This window comes from Zootoca vivipara, chromosome 1 (assembly GCF_963506605.1).
Source record: "Zootoca vivipara chromosome 1, rZooViv1.1, whole genome shotgun sequence".
NCBI classification, from domain to species: Eukaryota; Metazoa; Chordata; class Lepidosauria; order Squamata; family Lacertidae; genus Zootoca; species Zootoca vivipara.
In genome coordinates this window covers 80,757,781-80,779,647 of record NC_083276.1, presented here as the reverse complement: position 1 = coordinate 80,779,647, position 21,867 = coordinate 80,757,781, and the positions used below count along the sequence as shown (strand labels likewise).

The 21,867-nt window shown below is 42.9% G+C and overlaps 1 protein-coding gene across 1 annotated transcript; it reads left to right on the top strand.

The window, feature by feature from the left end:
- LOC118090200 (membrane-spanning 4-domains subfamily A member 15-like) lies at positions 1–20,911 on the top strand. Its single transcript, XM_060279853.1, has 6 exons — positions 1–90; positions 4,204–4,323; positions 13,468–13,524; positions 15,506–15,637; positions 19,043–19,156; positions 20,545–20,911. The coding sequence occupies exons 1-6, from the start codon at positions 1–3 to the stop codon at positions 20,665–20,667; spliced, it is 636 nt and encodes a 211-aa protein (XP_060135836.1). The 3' UTR covers positions 20,668–20,911.
- Positions 20,912–21,867: the final 956 nt, after the last annotated feature.

The following is a 21,867-nucleotide window of genomic DNA, read 5'->3' as shown; positions in this document are numbered from 1 at the left end:
ATGCAGGGAATGGGGACCTTCCGGCTGGGGAGAAGGACTGTGATGTACACAGTGGAAACCATTCCCAAAGGGAAGAATCGAGTGCTGGGGGTGAGTGACAGAACGTTGGGGGAGGCACTTTGGGGAGGGAGGTGAGCTGGAATATTGGGGGGGAGGGAGGAAGAGGAGGAGGAGGAGGATGGATGGATGGAGAGGACTGGGGTGGATTTCCCTGAAATGGCATCCGATCTCCTAACTTAGGGGGCAGTGTTATTCTAGATCTCTCCTGTTTCTGAATTAAGCATGTGTGAGAGAAAGAGAGAGAAGCAGGACGGGGGACGGGGGAGAAACATCAGGACAGCTAATCATTATGGTCCCTTAAACTAACCTGGGGATTTATTATGCCTCTCAGATGAAAGGGAATAGCTTTTTGAGAGCAGCTCGTGGTTTTGTGTGTGTATATATATATGTATGTGTGTGTGTGTGTATTCATATGCTAAATATTCCCAAGGAGCAGTAACTAAATCTGCAGCCAGAAAGGAGAGTGGGAAAAGACCCTGCTGGTCGCTACCTCTAAAATGCCCGGTGCCCTGGTGCGTGCTACGGGCTTGCAGACTTCAGCATCAATTTTAGGGGAGGCGACAGATGAGCATTCGTGCCTCGGTACATGAAGGAAGTGAGCAGCATCGCTCTAGCAACACAGCACAAAAGGCAGAAATAGGCAGCGGAACATGATCGAATCCTAGCACCACTATTTGCGAGAGAGAATTGCTGTGCCCATCACTGTTAGCCTACAGCAACTAAATGGAGCCTTCATGTTCAAAGGCAGTATACCCCGTAATGCCTGGTGTTGGGGACAGACAAGGGAGGGCCATTGCTTTTATGCCCTGCTTCTGAGTTTTCCAGACACAATGGGCTGACAAAGGGCTGAATGCAATTGGAAACAGAATACAGTACTGGACTAGACCGACCATGAGCAGGGAACCTGTGGTCCTACAGGTCTTGTTAGACTACAGCTCCTTTCATCGCTGACCATTGGCTGGTTCAGATGGCAGCTGGAGTCCATCAACATTGGGGAAGTGGGGGCATGGGCGCCTATCCCTGCATCAGTCTGATGCGGGAAATTGGACTGCTTACAAACCTCACCTGCGGCCCTGAACACTAATTCCCGATATGGTGTGTGTGTGTGTAGGTGTGAATACTTTGCACATGCCCAGAGGCCTTCTCCTCACTATTAATCCACATACTCCTGCCAGAGCTCAGAACTAGCTTTTAAAATGGGTTCCATGGCTGAGTCTTGGTGAGTGGTGACTCAAAACAAGTCTTGGCACTGATCCTGGAGGCAGAGTGGGGTTTTCAAGCTTGCCTTGTTCTGAATGTTAAGGGCAGAGTCAGAACACTCTTGCAATGGTTTGCAGATAATAAGGCGCAGCAGCACACCCTCCCCACAACAGGCTTCTCCCCTCTTTACTCTCCTGCCTCTTTACAGACCGATGATGGGAGATAGCAAGACAGAGGGCAACACTTTGGGGAAAGAGAAGGCTTTAGGGCCACATTACTGAGTGGACCTGCTCAGTACAATGTCTTTATCAAGCCCAGATTCCATGCCACTCTCTTTATGCATGTGAAAAAGGTTTCTTATTCTGCAATTGTAAGAAGACAAAATGCATGGGGCTGCCTTTAAGACAATAGCTTAAGCACACGGCCATATCAGTTGGAATCTGCATAGAAAGTAACTGCTGTGTCTACTACACACTCATGTGTACTGGTCCTGCCACAGGTTCAGAATAAATGAGAGTCCAGCACAGACTACATTTACAAAGGGAAATCTCATGGCTGATTCGATGCATTAATGCTACAGTGAATTATGAAAGCATGGAAACAGACTTTTCCCTACCTTCTAAAAATAGGTATGCTGCTGTGCTGGGATTTCCCAGACCAGCAACACCGACTCCCTTTATGAACACAGCCCAGCTCCCAACCAGAGCGTGTGGGCTTGTGAGGCAACAGATATGCTATAAGAGTGCTTTGGGTCACCACAAAAATAGCCTGTCAGAGGAATTGATGTCAGCACACTGCTGTGCTAGGCTGCACCATGCTGAAAAGAACATTTACAGTGCAATCCTACACATGCCTACTAAGAAGTAAGTCCCACTGTATTCAATGGGGTTTATTCCCAGGAAAGTGGGCATGCGATTGCAGCCCTACTCTTCCTGCCCATCTGTTGGCACAAATGCAATTCATACTGTGTGCCTTGTTTTCTCTTACCAAGCCTCACAATCTGCACAATTCATGGGAGCACAAATGCACGGAGATGAAGATTATGTTCAGATAAAAATGAGAGGCACACAATTCCCCCGCAGCAGGCAGGCAGACAGACAGACAGACAGACAGACATTAAAAAAGGAAGAAATGGGGGCTAGTAAATATCAGGTTATTTGTAAATTCAGAAACCTTGGTCGGGTTGTCCCAGTCAATTCTACTGTGTGTGGAGTAGATGCAAGTGGTAATCTCCTGTGGATGGCAAATTCTACTTGGTTTTGAGCCAGTAAAACTGATGCTCCACCAAGTGGGACCTAATTCACCAGCAGTGAAGATGTGGCCTGGCCTGTAATTTCACATACACCTACCATTTTCACCAGATGCATCAGTATAGTTCAACAGAGTCCTTTAACTTTGAAAAAGTGATTTAGCAACTCTGAAGGTGTCAGACTTGTCACCTAGTGGCTCCTTTCCTAATGCTCACACCGTTGTTGTTTCTTACTTGTTACTGTGAGGAAACCTAGCAGAAGAAATATTGTCCCTCCACCCCTACAAACACTATTCTCATGTGCACCTTCCCCAAAGGTAGCCAAAGTGGTTCCCTCCATATATTGTGGACTATGATTCCTATCATCCCTGATCTTTGGTCACAGCTGGCTAGGGCTGATGCCAGTTGTAATCCGTCAACATCTAGAGGGATCCACTTTGACCAACTCAGCCCCAACGTGTAATGTTGTCAATTACCTTCTGACAGCTGCTACCTTCTTTTCCTCCTTGCACTTGTCTACGTTTTCCTGGCCCTTTCCCTTCAGCTGCTTGTCACCCAATGCCAGGACAGAAGAATGGTCCTAAAACAGACTAAATCCCAAAAGGCAGACAGGCACAGGCTTCTTCTGCCTTTAAACAGGCTCCAAATAGAAGCATCTTCCACGTATTATGAGCCCTAATCAGTGTCTCTCCAGCTGACCAAAATGCAAGAGGCTTATGTTACACTATGGCTGCGGTTTCTTTGGCTGTAACATGGTGGCGGTTTGTTCTTGCCCAAACTGTTAATATTTGTACAACCAACAGCAATTTGAGTTGAAAACTGGATTTAACAGAGTCCTTTTACACATGCCTCACAAAATCCAGAGCAGTGGCAAACCAGATAAACATGGTCCCCTGTGTACAGGCCAGGGCAGAAGAACACATTTCACTTGATATTCTCCACTGCCTCGTTTAGAATAGCCTTGTGTAATTTATGACCCAGCTAAACATCAGTCATAAGTTGTAGCCTGCTAGGTATCTCCCACCTCCCATTTTTGCTGTGCCAGGCAGGTGGTAAAACCAGGATGTGTGCAGATAGATAGATGTGGCCCTATCATAAATGGCTGGTGACCTGAATCCAGCTTATTTGAATACATTCTGCATACATCCTCTGCGATCTCCCATAATCTGGCTGATTCTGAGTTAACCAAAAGACCAGAATTTGCAATGGTCACAAACCCCCTCCTCCAAATCTCACTTTCTCTTACTTGCTCATAGGTGCACCTGGATCAGCTCAGCCTGGTTTGGAGTAGATTTTAGTGGGATGTCCTCCTCCTCTGCCAACAATACAGAAGTGTTAATTAGAGCAGATTTTGTAAATGTCAGCTTTCATTTAGTTACCAGATGACATTAACTATACTGGTGAACAGTCGGGAAGTGCTGAGAACATAAAGATTGTCTGATACACAAAGTCAAATGAAATAGATGAAAATCGTGAAAGCACTTTCTCAGCAGAAAGATGTCCTACCTAGAACATAAGGAATAGTGATCTTACCATTAAAAAGATCAACTCAGTAGATTCTCTGGCATCAGTCCTTCGAAGTTGGTGTAATCATTAAGGGGTGTGTGTGTGTGTGTGTGTGTGTGTGTGTGTGTGTGTGAATGTTAATTTAGACCATCAAGTGCCAAGTATTATTCCCCTGATTGTTCCCACAGACCATCCAGATCATGACTGGCTTCATACACATTAGCTTTGGGATCATTCTCAGCACCTTGACCAGTGTATATACCTCATACTTTGTGTCTGGAGAGATCCCCTTCTTGGGAGGAGCATCCGTGAGTATCACACATGGGACTGGACAAGCCCCCCTGGGAAGATGGGGAGCGAGGTGGAAGAGTGAGGAAGGAAAAACTGGAAAGAGAGTTGGCATGCCAAGTGTGAGAAAGAGATAGTAACAGCCTGGAAGGGGCATCAGTTGTTGAAGGAGAAGTTTGCAGAGCCATCAGAAAACTCCTGGACTACAGTGATTTGCAGCACAATCCTAGACTTGTCTACTCGGAAGTAAATTCCATTGAGTTCAGTGGAGCTTACTACCAGGTAAGTGGGTGTAGGATTGCAGCCCCAATGGAGATTTCAGGCAATGCTGTGGAGTGAAGCCATCAGATCCTCTCTTGGTTTATAATGACAACAGAGACGATGTTTTTCATCTTTCAAAAGTGTGTAATCCATTTTGAAACTCGTTAAGTGTTTTGCCTAACATTGTCCTTTATGTTCAAAAAATATGTTATAAATTTGGACTTCCTTCCCTCCCTCTTCAGTTTTGTTTTGAAGTGTCCAGAATTCTTCTCTTTTCGTTATACTGTATTGTTAGTGTAGTGCAACTAAAAATGAAAACGTTTTCATTTTGGGGAGATGCCAATTTACATTTAAAAAATCAAAAATGAAAATCAAACCTTTTCAGATGCTCTCTTCCTCATTCTAGAGAGCAAAATACATAAATGATTGTATATGTAAAGTTTGTGTTGTGCTGAGATCCTTGGACTAAATTCCTAGGGATAAATTTAGTATTTACTTCTGAGAAATTTCATGTTAGAGAAATCAGACACTGTCTAGAATGTGTGTGGTTTCTCTCCCCCCCACACACACTTTCCACACAAAATCTGTGCAAAACTTAATCAAATGTGTCAAAAACTCTAAAGACACAATGCCCTTTCTGCTGCAAAGTCTGTTTTACATCTTGTCACCCAAAGATGTCTCCTTTGGGTCTCCATGCAGAATTACACAGAAATGCACGAACCCTTAGGTGCAAACTACCTGGGTTTAATTAATTTCTGACTAAAATGAAATGAAAAGCACTCTTGGAAGGCTTAAATTTCAAGTGGAAAAGTGGCAGGGGGGAAAGGATGCTAAGCTGTGTGTGTGTGTGTGTGTGTGTGTGTGTGTGTGTGTGTGTGTACAAAATCACCTGCCCTCACAGGTTTCCAGCAGGGCTACCATTAGGCAGAGAAGAAGCTGCTTCAGGTGGTGGAAGGGTTCAAGCTAGTGCCTTCTGCACCTGCCCTGCTGCCTCCACTACAGGTGGAGAAGTGGTGCTGGACTCAGCGCTGATTTCCAGCAAGATCTTGAGAGATTTTGGCAAGGTCTTGCTGGAACCTACTGTTGCCGCTGCTGCTGCTTCACACTGCCACTGCAGGGGCAGTGGGGCACGGGCAGGGTGGCATTCCCCATTTCTTCTCAAACAGCGAAACAGGATGCGCTACCCTCGGTTTCCAGACATCAAAATGGGATTTTTCTTCCCTAGGGGAATAGGGAGAAAGCAGCTTTGGAAGGAGCAATGTTGCAACAGAAAATTAGCCAGCAAGGGAAGAGTTAAGCATAGCACCACCTTTGCTACTCCCCTCAAAATCGCAGCCTCCTGAGGCAACTTTTCATTAAAACAAACAAACAAACAAACAAACACTGAGCAGGGCTTCTTTACACACTGTTGTGTAACGTGTGTAGTTTTCCTGAGTCATAATTTGAAATTATGAATATTGAACTACTCAAAAGAAGATCTGCAGGAGATCTATCAAATGTTATATAGCTACTGTGGGTGGCAGCCTTAGAGAGAGGGACACCCTTGCCCTCATTTCCTTATGTTCCAGTCCAAAAGATTGGTAATTACAAGCACCTTCTGTAAATAGGTTCAGGGATTCAGGTCTGAGAGCCACGCTAGTCTTATTTGGGGTTTGGCCTTATTTGAGGGTATTTATTTTTTTAGGATATTGTTACATGCCACCTCAATCTCCAAGTGGTGCAAGATTCCAGGGGTTGGGGCCTGGAGCATAGAATAAATCACCAGGTAATAGCCAGGTATAATTTCCACTGCAGCAGTCTAAATTAACGTTTAACAGCCCAGATTGTTGTACCAAAGGGTGGCTACATTATCTTAGATAACGTAGTGCCTGTCCACACTACGTGACTGCAACATCAACTCATAGTCTTCTCTTCCAACAACATGGAACATGTAAAAGGGCTTTGGGAATGTAAGACTGCAGAAAGATATAGCCTATTAAACGTAGCTGTTGCAGTTCATGCTGAAAAAACAACAGTAATTTCAGTTTTTCAGTAACTGAAATAAAGTGAAAACACACAGTCATATAAAATGTTTCCAAGTCTCACAACTAGTTCTTTTTTTACAGAAAGGATAAAATGTGCCTTCAACCCTAAGGTTTTTTTTTTAAAAAAACCTCTTTCTGTCTATGGCAGAAGCAAGCACCTGGTTATCTTTTGACAAAATGTCACCTCCAAAGCTTTGTAAAAGATTAGCAAGTATTTCACATACATAAACCTTGAAAAACCAAACCAAAATGAGGTGGTGGTTGTGTTATGGTTGGAATTGTGATTACATAAACATCCCAGTGAATGTCTGTACATTTGCCACCTATTTTCCATCTCCTGAGGCAACCAAACTAACTTTGGTATTAGATAGTGAATTCATTCTTTTTGAAGGAGTGACCCTAAGACTTGGGAGGCATAAAAAAGCAATCTTTGTCTCTGGATAATGGATTTTTTAAAAGTCCATTGACAGGCTAAAAGTTCATTAGACCCGTGGAGGCCTTCCAGCTAGCATTAAGGAGCCGGTCCAGAACCATGGTTTCATGTCATGGAAGGCCTACAGCAAGAGGTTCTCACCTTTTCTGCTCTCAAGGCTCATATTACTGAGCCCCAACAGTCACAAAATGGTGGCAAATGGAGGAAGAGTTTGGCATAATCAGCTGGCAATTACTGACATCATTTCCTACTAATATCTAATCCATCTTTGGACATTCCTACATTATTTGCTCCAGCATTTTCCTAATGGCAAGGGTTCCATACCTAAGCCTTCCTCAAGTACAGACCTTTGCTCTGGAGCTATTTGTGACAGCCTCTCTGATCCATTAAGAAGGCTTTTTCTTTTATATTTTTCTCTCCTCATCCCCACATACCTCTCTAAATGTGTTGTGTGTGTGTGTGTTTTTAAAAAAATCTCCTGTAATTTCTTTTCCCATTCTCCTTTCACACTAGTACCATATCCCACAATTTCCAATTTCTGTCATCCATTCTTCCTGGTCCTTTTACAACCACTTCTCATTCCCAGAACAGTTTCTCTCTCCTATGTATTCCCCTTTTATTCCTGGTTTATATACTGGTAACAAGGATTGCCTTGTATATCCCTTTTAAATTTTCTTCAACACCTCCTCTGACCATAGCTGCCAAGTTATCCCTTTTTTACAGGGATTTTCCCTTATGCTGAATAGGCTTCCTCGCGAGAAAAGGGAAAACTTGGCAGCTATGCCTCTGACCCTTTCACCTTCTCCCCCCTCCCCACCTTCTCTGACTCCTGGCCACCTTTACTCAGCATGCAAGGAGTTGCTAATGCTGGCATTGGGTCTAACTAAAAGGCTATTGCTAGGAGGGAAGGAGCAGACAAGTTAGGAGGCTGTTTACAAATCACTGGGTTAGAGGAGACAGAGTCCAGCGAGCTAGACAAGAGCTTTCCTGTCTCTCTCCAACAAGACCAGAGCAGCAACTGCAGACTTCACCCAGCCACAACTAAATCCAGTGCCACCTAGTGCCAAAACTGGTCTTACTGGATTCTCTGTTCACCTAATCTTGTTGGGTTGAAGGGTGCAGTTCACTGGCTGGGCAGAGCTGCCATTTTCAGAGTGACATGGCAGAACATCAGCAGTTAGATTGGAAGACCCTTCTGCTTATGGTATGCAGACTTTGATGCTGGGGAAGGCAGGGCCAGCCCCAAACTTTTCCCTGTCTGAGACAAAACACAAGATGGCGTCTCCACCCATTCTATGTACAGTGGAACCTCGGTTTATGAACACCTCGGTTTATGAATTTTCGGTTTATGAACACCGCAGACCCATCCGGAACGGATTAATTCACTTTCCATTACTTTTAATGGGAAAGTTCACTTCAGTTTATGAACGCTTCAGTTTATGAACAGACTTCCGGAACCAATTACACCCATGTTTCAGTTTATGAACGCTTCAGTTTAAGTACTCCACGGACCCGTCTGGAACGGATTAATCCACTTTCCATTACTTTCAATGGGAAAGTTCGCTTCAGTTTATGAACGCTTCAGTTTATGAACAGACTTCCGGAACCAATTGTGTTCATAAACCGAGGTACCACTGTACTGATGCTGACTAGATTGGCAGTTAAACCTTACTTCAATGCTGTCAATGTGATAGCACCGTGCACCTGAGAGCAGCAGGCTAGTTCAGGGGGTATATTGACAGGCCTGCGGCAAATTTAGCTGAGGGGCTCAGGGGCTCTACTCCTGAGGCAATGACTCCACTCTGCCTGATAGTAGAGCTAGCCCCTCAGGAAGGTGTTTTCAGCAGTGCTCTGTGAATAACGTGAGTCCTAGCCAGTACTTGGAAAGTTCATTTTAATAAGGAATTAGATGCATTGCACCCCTCCCAAAAGGAATCAAGTACAGTACAGTTCAAGTTGAGATTCCTGCATTTCAGGGGGTTGGACTAGATCCCTTCAATTCATATTTTGTTCACATCATCCTTGGCATTTCCCCCCAGCCTTCAGAGTTCTACAAGCTGCTCTGCTTAAATGTAAAATATACTCAATAAGTCTAAGAAAGCACACACTGTGTAATTTCAAAATTTGCTTTACTTATAACCCCCAAGAACTGTGTTCTTTAAGCTTAAATAGGAGCATCACTTTTCAGATAGGTAAAAATGGTAAATGCATTGGCCACAAACAAACAGAGTTAAGAATTGAAATTTTATCGAATTAGAAATTGCCCAGAGTTCCACAGTGTTCACCCAGTAATTATAACAGCTTCTTTCCAATGTAATTCAGAGATTTTTTTCAATTCAGTGAATTAGTTCATCTGAATTAGTTCATTCCTTCCAAGCACTTATCCAAGCCGGCCTTCTGGCCCTGTCTATTCCCAGTGAAACATCATAATAGGTGTTTTAAAATACAAGAGTTCTCTGTGGCTTCTCAACACCTCCTCTTGCTGCATGGGAGAAGGAACTTTGAAGAAGGACAGCACATGATTACCCAGAGCCTGTTTTAACTTGCATGCAGACAGCAAACACATACTTTAATCAGGATCCATGTTGGGTTACCATCTGCCCAAGCTGATATGCAGTATGGCTTCTCTGTGGTCGTTCTTACGATGTCACCGTGCAACCAAGCCAGAAAAGTGCAACCATGTGGCCCTGCCTCTTTGTGGATCTTCCTCCTCTCTGCCAGCTTGCCACCCTCTAATGGAAGAGGAACGACAGCAAGAATTCTTACTTAACCATTTGCTTATTGCGCAGCCTTACTTGTTAAGAAGTTCCATTGGACTTAATTCATGGGAAAAAGGGGTTTAGGATCAGGGATAGCAAATGCTTTTTGAGATCTTTGTGGACTCCCCTGCTATTTCCTTAACATGCATAAATTCTATGCTCTAAATCATTTGACAAGGTTTAGGGAAATTCAATATATTGAATATCCAGTATTCGAATATAGAGAGAATTTTGTTCTTCTGATATATTTACCACTTTCAGGGCTTAATCAGATGTTAATAGGACACATAGCTGCTGCCAGCTTACATGACTCGCCCTGCCCTGCCATGCCATATGCATGTCACCATTAATGTCAAATAAACATGTCAGATCAACATGTGAAATGACATCATGCTGTCAAGCATTTATTTCCCCATCCTCGGTAGCTGCCAGTTAACTGCAGTGGGGAAATACTAATCACAGTGACATTATCAAGGAGATGAAGGGGGCAGATATTGGTCTGCCAGGATGCATTCCCTGTAATGTTTAGTTAAGCCCTTATCATCTCTGGTTCATTTTTATCTTGTATTGCTTCAGTACACATTTCCCATATAGGGATGGAAGGGATGTCAATTTTGGTTCTCTCGTTTTCTCATTTTTCTAATTTTGAACTCAGTTGTCTGCTTTTTGCAGTAATAATTTTCAAAATCCTCTTGAAAATTCACCAGTGTTTTAGTGCCAATTTCTCCCATTAAACACATTTTTATATGCACTTTTGAATAATGTACACATTTTTGTCAAGCAATTCCCCCCTCCTGATATAATGCATTTTTGTGTGTTCTTTTTCAACAATACCTCCATTCTTATCCCTAATATATGTGTTCTTGGAAGCATTTTTGGGGTGGAGAACAGCACTGTAAAATTCTGATGTGAGAATTTTGAAGGATAGGGTATGAATTTGATATGTTCAGCTTTAAATACATACTGAATCAAATTTCTCCCTCTCTCCCTATACTCCTGTACACATGTGCCGCCTCCTCCTCCTGGAGTTGTGAGCCTAAACTATTGTTCCTTATTAATGACAGACTGCACAATATTGCACTCTTGCAATTTCAAGGAAGAATTGGGAAGGAACCAGTTTGAGGAGCAGATGGGTTGCTAAGGTGTCTCTGGTAGAAGTTGCATAGATGCAGTGGACACAAACTTTGCAGTGCAAGGAAACTAAAAATACACCAGCAACTAGGATCAGGGTGAGGGTGGGCTAGTGGAAAGGGAAGAAATAGCATGAGAATTCTGGCCAGATAAGTGGAAAAGTCTTTGCTTCTGTAATGAAACCCACATGTTTACACTTTTTTAAAAAAAGAAAGGAAGGAAGGAAAGGAAGGAAGGAAGGAAAGGAAGGAAGGAAGGAAGGAAGGAAGGAAGGAAGGAAGGAAGGAAGGAAGTGTGGAGTGCTAAACAAATGCAGTTCATGAAATGTGATCTGAAAATGCCGCTTTTGCAAGTTACTTTCTATAGCAGATCATACAGAAAATAGTGGGTGCATCCTGACCTTACTTTAGGGCAAATGCATGGGGAAATGGCTGCCTAGCAATGGGTGAGGTTAGGGTGGGGTGCACTGCCAATGTTCACTCCTACTGTTAACCTGTGGCTGTCTTTTCTGAGAAGTTCCATCAACATCTCATTTTTCACATTGCAGTCTGTTCACATCTTCCATTCTCCATCCACTTCATACAACTTACCGGTACTTGCCTTGGGCAGTCTCACTCTATAGCTCGATTTTCCTTCGCTGTCTATTGGTGTCCTTCTGTGTTGTCTTTTACCTTTTTGTGTGTGAGGCTTAAAGTGATCCTTGCTTTAAATTGCGATGGGATGCGAATGGGAAACCTAAGGGGCGCAGAAGGCACACTTATATTGTAAAAGCCCCGGTTCTGCTTTCTAACAGAGCCATCTCCAAATCTGAGGGGGCCCTTGGCAGAGGGCTTTTCTGGTGCCCCTCCTCCTCTTACAGGGTGTCCTTGGCTTCAGGCTTACCTGCTGGTGGCAATGGGCAGCTTCAAGCCCCCATGATAAATTGCCTGCCATGCCCCTGATATCATGTTACTCTGGGGCATTGTGGAGAATTAAAATGCTAGGCTTCTGCATTGCCGGCCTATGCGCTGGCACCCTAGGAGCAGTCTGAAAGTGCTGGCATAGCCTGATTAAAATTGGCCATGGCTGAGCAATGGAGAGGTTCAAAGATTATTTAAGCCTCGCGTATGAAATCACCCTTAAGTTGTTTCTGCAAAACCTCTTCCCCAAGATGCATCTGTTCCTCACTCCTGCCCTGATTAGGGCTCCGGCAAACATTCACCTTGAAATTAACACAGCCAGACAAAGGACTGCTAAGGATACTTGTCTCACTGAGTAATCAGATTGTTTTGATACTTTCTGCCCTCACAGTCCTCAGCCACTTTGTCTGAGGTGATCAGTGGGTTCTGTTGTTTTCAAGCTTCCTTGACATCATCGCCTAAGATTCGCACCCCTTCTTTGTGTAACCATTGACAAAATAAAATGGTTCACCATTGGAATAAACGGCAGCGTGGGGGAAAGAGGCTAAAGAAGACTGTGAGGGCAAAGGATGAAAAGGGAAATGGCTCAGAGAAGACCAGCAATGAGACAAGAGCCCTCTTTGAATATTCTGTATGTTAGGTAAACTCATGATGGGTGTGCATAGGGCACTAATTCCACACCGCTGGTGCTGTTCCCATCACCTTCCATGACTTGTAAGGTGAATGTACAAAGTGAGGGGCCTCCTGTACTCACGGAGTCTTCCTGTGTGTGAAACGGAATCCTAACAGATCCAAATGGCAGGCTCTTCAGTTCATACGTTTACCACCACCACCACCACCACCCAACTTGCAGAGGGGAAGGCAACAGGGGTGGGCTAGCATGCTTGTCCCCACAGCTCCCCCTTTTTGTGGTCACTTAACTCAAACATAAACCACTTGAAGAGGGCTAAAGTCAATGTCAGATATGTTCACAAGTGTTCAACACTGCAAAAATAGGAGGCTCTTTTTTGTCTTTCTTTCTTTTTATTTTACCTTCTTTTATTTTTGACACTCACAAAACCAAAAGTTTCATCTCAGCTCTAAAATCAACGACATCAAATGCACTACACTCTTTCTGTGGCTCCGAAGCAGAGAATCCTTAGCATGGCTCCACATCACCCCAGTCACTTCAGCGATCACTTGATCAACCATTATTCTGGGGTTGGCTCTGCCTAGGCTCAGAGCAGGGCAGAGGTGTCAGGCCTCATTCATCTTGCGTCTCCAACTTCCTTTTGGAGGTATGAGGTGCCTGCCAAGAGAAAGTACAGAAATAGTCTTAGTTTTGAGGCCCAGAATGGAACATTGAAGTAGACGACTGGGATGTTAAGTGAGTTGTAAGAAGATGAGCTGTCCCAGACAGTAGAGATCTTTTACATGTGGGAAATCTGACCTGGCCAGATGATGGGGCAACCTAGTTACATGTGATTAACAGGCTATAATAGGCTTTTCTTCCTTTAACAAACCATCCTTAAAAATAAATGAAAAGCCAGCAAGGATGGTATCAATCTTCCTCTCGATTTCTATCAGAGCCTTCTAAGGTGGGTCCAGTGATTGTGGGAAGGGTGACTGCCTTTAACATGACTATCAATTACACACTTGTTTCCTTCCTCCCGAACAGTTCATTGTCTCCGGATGCCTCTCAATTGGTGCTGAGAAGAGCCCTACAGAGTGTGCAGTGAGTTGAAGTCAGCCGTTCTTTTAACTGTAGTCTAACTCTGCTCACCTCAGATGAACAGCTAAGGTTTGGCAGGTTCCGGGGATCAACTGAGCAACAGTGTGTTGTGGTGTAGTGGTTAAAGAACATTGGACTAGAACTGAGGAGATTCTGGTTCAAATCCTTATTCAGCCATGAAGCTCAGGAGGAGAATTTGTGCTGGTCACTATTTCTCAGCCTTACTTACTTCATAGGGTTGCTGTGAGGACAGGTTGTGGGAGGGGTGGGGGAGAGAACCATATGTGCTACTTGAGCTTCCTGGAGGAAATATAGAATATAAATGCAATGAAGAAATAGTGGAGACTTTGTAACAATAATCTGAAGTGAAAGTGGATTCTGAGGTTAAAGAAAGTCCCATTCAAAGCCTGATTTCAGCCCTGATAGATGACATCAGGGAAGTGGAACTTCTGCCCTCCAGATACTGTTGAACTACAACTCCCATCGTGCTTGGCTATTAGCAAGGTTGGCTGATGCTGATGGGATATAGAGTCCAAAAGCATATTGGGGGCCATAGGTTTGGTACACCTGGCTTTCATGAAATATATGTGGTCCTATTTCAGGGGAAGTCTCTGCTTTATATAGAGAGTTTTTGCACAGCATTGAAAGGCTCAGTACACCACAAAGGGACATATACCCAGGTCTGAGGGTAGATGATGCAGCCGCCTTGCTGAAGCTTGGTTTTATAATGGGGAGTACGGCTAGCAAGAGCTATGCGATATGTGCAAAGGATACTGTGGTAGATACCGTATTTATGAAACGGCAGGGCAGGAATGGGGCTACTTCTGGTGGCATTACTGCACTCCTTTTTGAGTTGCCATATATTCCAGATGGACTAGCCACAAATTGGACAGAGTGAGAGGCTTGTACTGTGCCACTTGGAGGAGGAGGGTGTGGAGGATAACAATGTCCCCTCTCCTGTGGCCCAGTATTTAGTCATCTTCCTTACAGCTTCTCCATATAATGTTTCCTGCAAGAGCAAGAAGCACTGTTCTGCTTTCTGGCATGTCCTTCCAAGGCCCTTTCAGTCCATTCCTGTGAATTATTGTAAATACAAAGCTTTAGGTCAGGAATGGAAAATTGGGAATGGCCCTCCAGCTGCTGTTGGACTACAACTCCCATTATCCATCACCACTGGCCATGTTGGCTGGGTCTGATGGGAACTGGAGTCCAGTAACAACTGGAGGGCTGCAGGTTCCCTTAGATCTACTAGATTAGGGCTGCAGTCCTATAGCCACTTACATGAGAGTAAGTCCCACTGAATGCTTTACCTCCAAGTAAATATGCACAGAATTGCCACACGACTCACCCTCACTGAATTCAACTGAGCTTATATCTGAGTAAGCATGCAAAGGATGATGGGGCTGCATTTGAAGTTTTCCTTAGTCTTATGGGAAGAACTTTGAAGAATGCCTTTGTAGTGAGGTTTTGAATCTCCGGGAACCCAGATGAAGCAGCTGCAGAGAGGGTGAGAGTTTCAAGCAGAGGAAAGTTGATATATTATTCTTGGGTGATCCAAAGCTGGAGGCAGACAATAGCAGACAACAGAGGCATTGCTGCTGATGGCGTTCATACCCCTATTGTCTCTCTTCAGGGATGCATTGAGGGCGAGGAGTGTTTCAGAAAACCTATTTGAGCAGAGATCACAGCGAGACAAAAAAAAGAGTATATCACAGGCAGTGATGTCTCTATCATGCCGCCTTCAGCTCCCTCCAAAGCTGCCATTTGTGTCTTTCAGCCTAAGCAGCTTCCATGGCTGCCAGATCCACTCTCTCTGGGTGCTTCACATCATGAGTCTCACTTGACATTGGAACTGAGAGACTGGAGTTCCCAAGCAAAGACTATACAGTATAAGAGGATGGCAGCTCCTCCAGTTGTCTACCACTTTAAATTAGCAGAATCCCTCCTCCCAAATAGCCTGCATTCAGTGTTTTATGTTTTTCAGGTGAAAGGCTCCCAAGCCATGAATATCATCAGTGCCATCTTTGCATTACTTGGAATATTGACTTTTATAGTAGACCTGAGCAAAAATGGGTCATTTCATTACGATGATAATCATCACTATTCTCTGGTTATGGTAAGTTTCCATACCTCAGCAACAACGTAACTTTTTGAGATTAACGGGGTGTGGGGGGGGTCAGAGGAGTTAGTACATGCATATTTTAATATAAATGGACTAGCATTTACAATGTGCTTAAGGTGACTGTAAACGCTGCCAAGCATACAACAGAGTCAGCATGCCAGCTGCATAGGGACTGTCAGGATCCCAAATGGTAGGCGAGGGTCAAGATGTGGATAGCACAGTCTCAAAGAGCAACCATTGCACAGCCCGCACATCCATACTGTCAGGCACCACATTATTGTCGTGATGCTTGCCCCACTTCTGTGTTGGCATTGTACAATGTGAAATTCACTAGGGGAAAAGCTGCCCACATGTTCCCTCACCCAGCTCTCTCTAACATAAATCTCATTCTGCCACCTTCCCCCTGCTAGCCTTTACCGTTGTTAGGTGGTGCATCAGCACAATGAACCATGGTAAATGCTAGCAACCAGGATGCCATCTGAGCTGGCCCTGCCATTAGTCAAAGTGAGGCAGTTGCCTCAGGCAGCAGGTACTGATGGGTTTGGAACACAGCCTTCTCTTCACCCCTTGAGTTTGCTTGCTAGTCACAGGTGTGATGAAGGGCATTGTCCCATTGCCAGTGTTGAAGTAAGATTTGACTCCCAGGCCAGTGGGCTTGAGGGTCGTAGGAGGGCACCATCTTGTCCTTCACCTCAGGCCCTGGTCATGGTCTGGCCCTGATCTTAAGTAGGGTTTGCTAACCAGCTTCAGAAGATCTTGTTTCCAGATCCTGGTTAAGAGAGAACCTAAGGTGACTGACATTGTGGTGCTATTTATTAGTCATGAATCTTGAAAGTCTCCAGCTGAGACTGGAGCCAGACTGTGCAGGGAACATCTCTCTCTCTCTCTCTCTCCCTTCCACCTCACATTCTCTCTCTGTCTCTCTCTGTCTGTCTCTCTTACACAGAGAGAGCCAAAAAGCTTTAAAGAGCTGGCATAAAAGTACAGCACTGGGTGTTTTCTCAAGCTTAATCATTTGGACTAAGGACACAAGAGTGGTGAGAGTTAATGGTGAATAATCCCAACCTTTCCCAAAATGCAGATGCGTTCGGCAGGGGTGTCTTCTTTTGCCGTTCCTATTTATAATGGCCATAGAATAATTAGCGGAAAGGATAAGGAACTGTGGAAGGATAGAGAGCTATAAGACTGGGAAAGAGGAAATGACAATAAATTTGTATGCAGATGATATTATTGTAATCATAACAAATTCTAAGGAAGGGATAAAAGAAATAAAGATAATATTAGAAGATTTTGAGGAATATTCCAGATTAGGGGTAAATATAACAAAATCAGAAATAATGTATTTTAATGCGAATCTAGCCGGGGAAAAAGCAATTAACAACATAACAGGAATGGGCCTGGGGTCTAAAAGAATAAAATACCTGGACATTGAACACTGCAGAAATATTAACAAAATGGCAGAACTGAACTATAAGAAGGTATGGAATAAAATACTAAAGGATATGAAAAGATGGAGAAACAAAACTCTAAGTATTACAGCTAGAGTCAAGGTTACCAAAATGTTCTGAGTCCCTAAGTTGAGCCATCTCTTCCAAGCTATCCCATTAGGAATGAGAAAACAGCAATTGGAACAATGGAATCGTGAGATAAGACAATGGATATTTGGAAGTAAATAATCAAGGATACAAAAGAGATTTGTGTACAACCACACAATTTATTGTGTACAACCACAAATCAGAATTAGAGTGAGGCCTCCCAAACACCTACAATTATTACAAAGCTGTTCAATTAAAAACTTTACTAGAAATCACAGTTGAAAACAAACAAAAGTGGATTAAATTTGAAGACGAGGTAAACAATGGTGCAGGAAGATTTGGAATTTTCACAAATAATGTAACCAAAGATTTGAAACCTGCAATAGGCCCCAGGAAATTGGCATTAGGTATATGGAGGAAATGGCAACCTTTATGGTTAAAAAGATTTCTCAAAGTGCACCCTTAGAAAGCATTTATGATGTAATAGAAGATCACAAATGGTGGAAAATTTTAAACACTAAGGGATATCATATAGTTAAAGATATGTATAGAGGAGAGTCCTTAAAGTCATTGCAGGAAGTAATAGAGAACATAGGCAACCAATATTGGTTAAAAATTGGAGGACTATACAATAAAATTTCTAAAGCCCAAGAGATAGGAAATATGTGTTCAGAAGAGCCAATAGAGGAACTATACAAACAAATGGAAAAAACGAAACAAGGAATGATAGGCAAAATCTATAAGAGAATGATTGCAAATAAGAAACAGACAAACCAACTTATTCAAAAGATGTGGAGTAAGAAAGAACAAGTTAGCAAATCAACGGTCGAAAGGATAATGAAAGGAATAAATGAGATTAAAATAAGCAAATTTAGGGAGCTGGAATTAAAATTCTTTCTAAAATGGTACAGAACCCCGGCCCAGCTAGCTAATATGGTAGCAGGAATGAATTCTAACTGTTGGCACTGTAAACAAGCCAAGGGATGGTTTTCTCATATGTACTGGGAATGCCCAGAGGTAAAGAAATATTGGAATAAAATTCTAAAGGTTATCAATGAATTTTTTTAAGTGAAGCTTTCAATAGACTTTGATTTCATAACAATGGGTATACAGTACTTGGAAACATGGCTATAAAGAAAGGTGACCAGCTTACCTTCAAAGCTATGATATTAGCGGGAAAGGCAACAATAGCTTTGAAAAATGGACAGTAGAGGCATGGAATAGTTATTTGTATGAACTTATTCAGTCGGACATTGTTGCAGTCACGTTACAGGAAACAACGTGGAAGGTCAAGTACACCACGATAAGGAACAGATGGAACCCTTATCTTCAATGGATAGAAACTACTGGAACAAAAGACATTCGGTGGAAACTAAAGACGCTATGCCCATGGCTGAGGTCAACTGTCTGAACCCTTCCAATGGATGTGGGTAGGGGGGGCGGGAAGGGAGGGAAAGGAAAAAACTGTACGGGAAATTTAAAAATTGGAAGGAGATAATATACGGTAATGTATGTAAAAATCCCAAACATGAATAAAACTTCTAAAGAAAAAAAAAAGGACACAGGCAGCCTGATAATAATCCTATGCATGTTTACTCATAAGTAAGTCCCACTGTGTTCAATAAGGATTACTCCCAGGATTACAGCCAGAGTCTCATCTCCTATTAGCAGCTAGACACCCATGCCACAGCCAGATCAAAGCTGATTTGGTCGACAGCTTCAAAGAACTTCTTCCTGCATTCACACAGAATAGAGGGGGGAAAGGTACGAATCTAGGCAGGTTCATGGGATAAAGAGAAGGTAAATGGATAAAGTTCAGTGTGGTGATCAGCTTTCTAACATTGTGTTTGTTTCCGTTTTGGAGAAGACAGGCAATAGGATTGCCATTGTATTGCTGACATTCACCATTGTGGAATTTTGCATCGCAACTGCCACTGCATATTTTTGGTGTAAGGCAACCCGTTCTGATTCCAATGAGGTAAGTGTATAATTCTCATCAGAATTGCAATTGTATCTGTGTTTGGGGGCCAGAGTGTATTAGTTACACTTCAATCAGCTGCATAAGTACAGTGGTACCTCTATTTACGAATTTAATGCGTTCCGAACGCACATTCGTAAGTCGAAAAAAATTGTAAGTCGAATCCCATAGGAATGCGTTGTAGAATGCATAAGTAGAAAAAATCCTATCTAAACCGCATCCAAGATGGCGGACGGAGCTCCGTTCGTGAGTAGAAAGATTCGTAAGTAGAGTTATTCGTAAGTAGAGGTACCACTGTAAATGCATATGACCCAATTAGGTTGGGCAGATAGTGGGGGAACCGGTTCACATTTTAATGCAAAACTACTTAATTTGCATTTTCTGAAATAATATCCTTCAAAATCCACATCTCCAAATTTTGTGATTCAGTTCTCAAACCAAGTAATGAGTACTAAAACTGCATGCATTAGGGGAAAGCATGCTTACAAATGCATATGTAAGTGAAAATAAAATTCAAAAATGCATTATATTACAGGAAAGTGTGCATAAAGTGCATTTATTAGTGAAAATCAACTCCAAAAATATGTTATAAAGTATTATGAAATGCATATACCCTGTTTCTCATATTTTAAGACATACCCATAAAATAAGCCATAGCAGGATTTTTAAGCATTCAAGGAATATAAGCCATACCCCGAAAATAAGACATAGTGATAGGCGCAGCAGCAATGCCGGCCGCGGCAGGAGGAGGAGGAAAAAAATAAGACATCCCTTGAAAATAAGCCATAGTGTGTTTTTTTGAGGAAAAAATAAATATAAGACATGTCTTATAATATGAGAAACACGGTATTAAGAAAACTTTGCACTTAAATTATGAGAAATTTAAATGATTTCTTTTTAAAAAACAAAACAAAAAACAAAAAGTGTCTACAAACTGATGCAGAAATGTGGAGAACTAAATTTAAGACTGGAAAAAATGAGAAAAGGATGAAAATTGAAATTAATACATTCAGATACGTCCTGGGGTACATATTTTAGCTGATAGGAATATAGCTTTGGTTGGATAGGGATAAGAAATGTGATAATACCAGCTAATAATACCACTTGATAATACCACTTGATGTCTACTGACTGGGTCTCCCCCCCCCCAAAAAAAGACCCCTGAATTTTAGAATTTTATTGATATTGATGCTGCATTTTATGTTGTATTTTATGCTGTTTTTAAGTCGCATTTTAATCAATGTTTATACAGTATTTGCTGTTAACCATCCTGAGCCCAGTTTTTAAACTGGGAAGGGCAGGGTATAAATAAAAATGTATTATTTATTAACATTATTTATAATCAAGTTTATAATTTAAATCAAGTTTAAATTTCTTCTGTTTTCTAGGCCATATTGATTGAACCGAACACCATCAGGACAGATACTGAGGCCGCATCTGTAGAATCATCAGCAACCCATCCGCCAAATTCCAACGATGTAAGTTACGATTTAAAAGTAGAGACTGTGTAGAAGACTCAAGAGGAGGAATCTGTATGGAGAAATCACACCAGCTGCACCTATTTTGAGGTGTCAACGCTGGCCCTTTCCTGCATGACAGAGTTCCGTCAATTACTGCCAGTATTCCAGCTGCCAGGCCAGCGAGGCCAAAGGGACCATCTCTCTTCTTTCTCCAGTACAGTCTCAGCTTTAGACTGTGGCTAAGAAGCATGCGGCTTGATATGCTCTGCCTTGGACTAGGAGGTAACATTTGGACTCCTCTTTTTTGCATAGGCCGTTTATGGAGCTCACCATGAGTTTGGAACGTGGATTATTAACATGTTAAAGTGTGTTTGAAGATGGTGTAGTATTGGGGGGTGGCGGTCCCAGGTCAGCTGGAGACCCAGAGAAGAACGCGGAAGGGAAGCATGTAGGAGCACGGGAAAGTCATGAGTGCGTTTTTTCTGCCTCTGGCTGGCTCCATTGGTGACCCTGGTGCAAAATGTAAGAGAAAAACAGTACGTGGTGTTGATTTGGATGGCTCACTGGGTTGCAGATGGTTTTTAAAGACTCTCTCCCAAAGTTGAACCTCCTGAGAAGTAGCCAGAGTATGGGACTGCCTTGGTCCCAGTCTCTACATTTGTCCCCCTCTACACCTCCAAGGTGTGGGTGCATTGTAGAAAGCAGCTCATGGGAATCAATTTGGAAAGCTGATTGGTCATAGGAAGTTTCATCGACAATGCTGAGTTTTATTGAGTGCCGCATACTGCTGCATTTATTTCAGTTAAGTGTACATACATATCCATTAAGAATATCCATAGAACAACACCTGGGAAATTTTCTCCTCGTTTGTTCCCTAGAGGGATCCTTCACACTCTCTTTGTATAGCTTGCAGGGGTGATGAGCTTAAAGCAGACACGGTATACATTCTGGATTATTGGCTCCTCCCCTAGCATTAGTCATTCTGGAGCCGGAAACTTACCTGGAGTTAAGACATGATGCCCGTTGTTAGTGGACACCAGAAAACTTTTGGCAACATTCCACACTGATTGATTTTCAAGGTAGACCTCTAGCATTTCCTCACACTCTTCAAGGTCAGCCATGGCACTTGAGGCAGGCCCAGGAACAAGAGGCGCAAGTGGGACTAATCTCTGCTCCTACCGTACATTGGTAACTAGGAGGGGTGTGTGTGAGCCCTGTTGGTTTAAAAGAAATTAACTTTTTGACCCAAGA

Excerpts from the sequence above, each read along its gene's own strand:
- LOC118090200 (XM_060279853.1), top strand. The coding sequence starts at position 1 with ATGCAGGGAATGGGGACCTTCCGGCTGGGGAGAAGGACTGTGATGTAC. Across the intron at positions 91-4,203 it reads GGAAGAATCGAGTGCTGGGG|ACCATCCAGATCATGACTGG; the intron begins GTGAGTGACAGA and ends TTGTTCCCACAG. Across the intron at positions 15,638-19,042 it reads ATCACTATTCTCTGGTTATG|AAGACAGGCAATAGGATTGC; the intron begins GTAAGTTTCCAT and ends TCCGTTTTGGAG.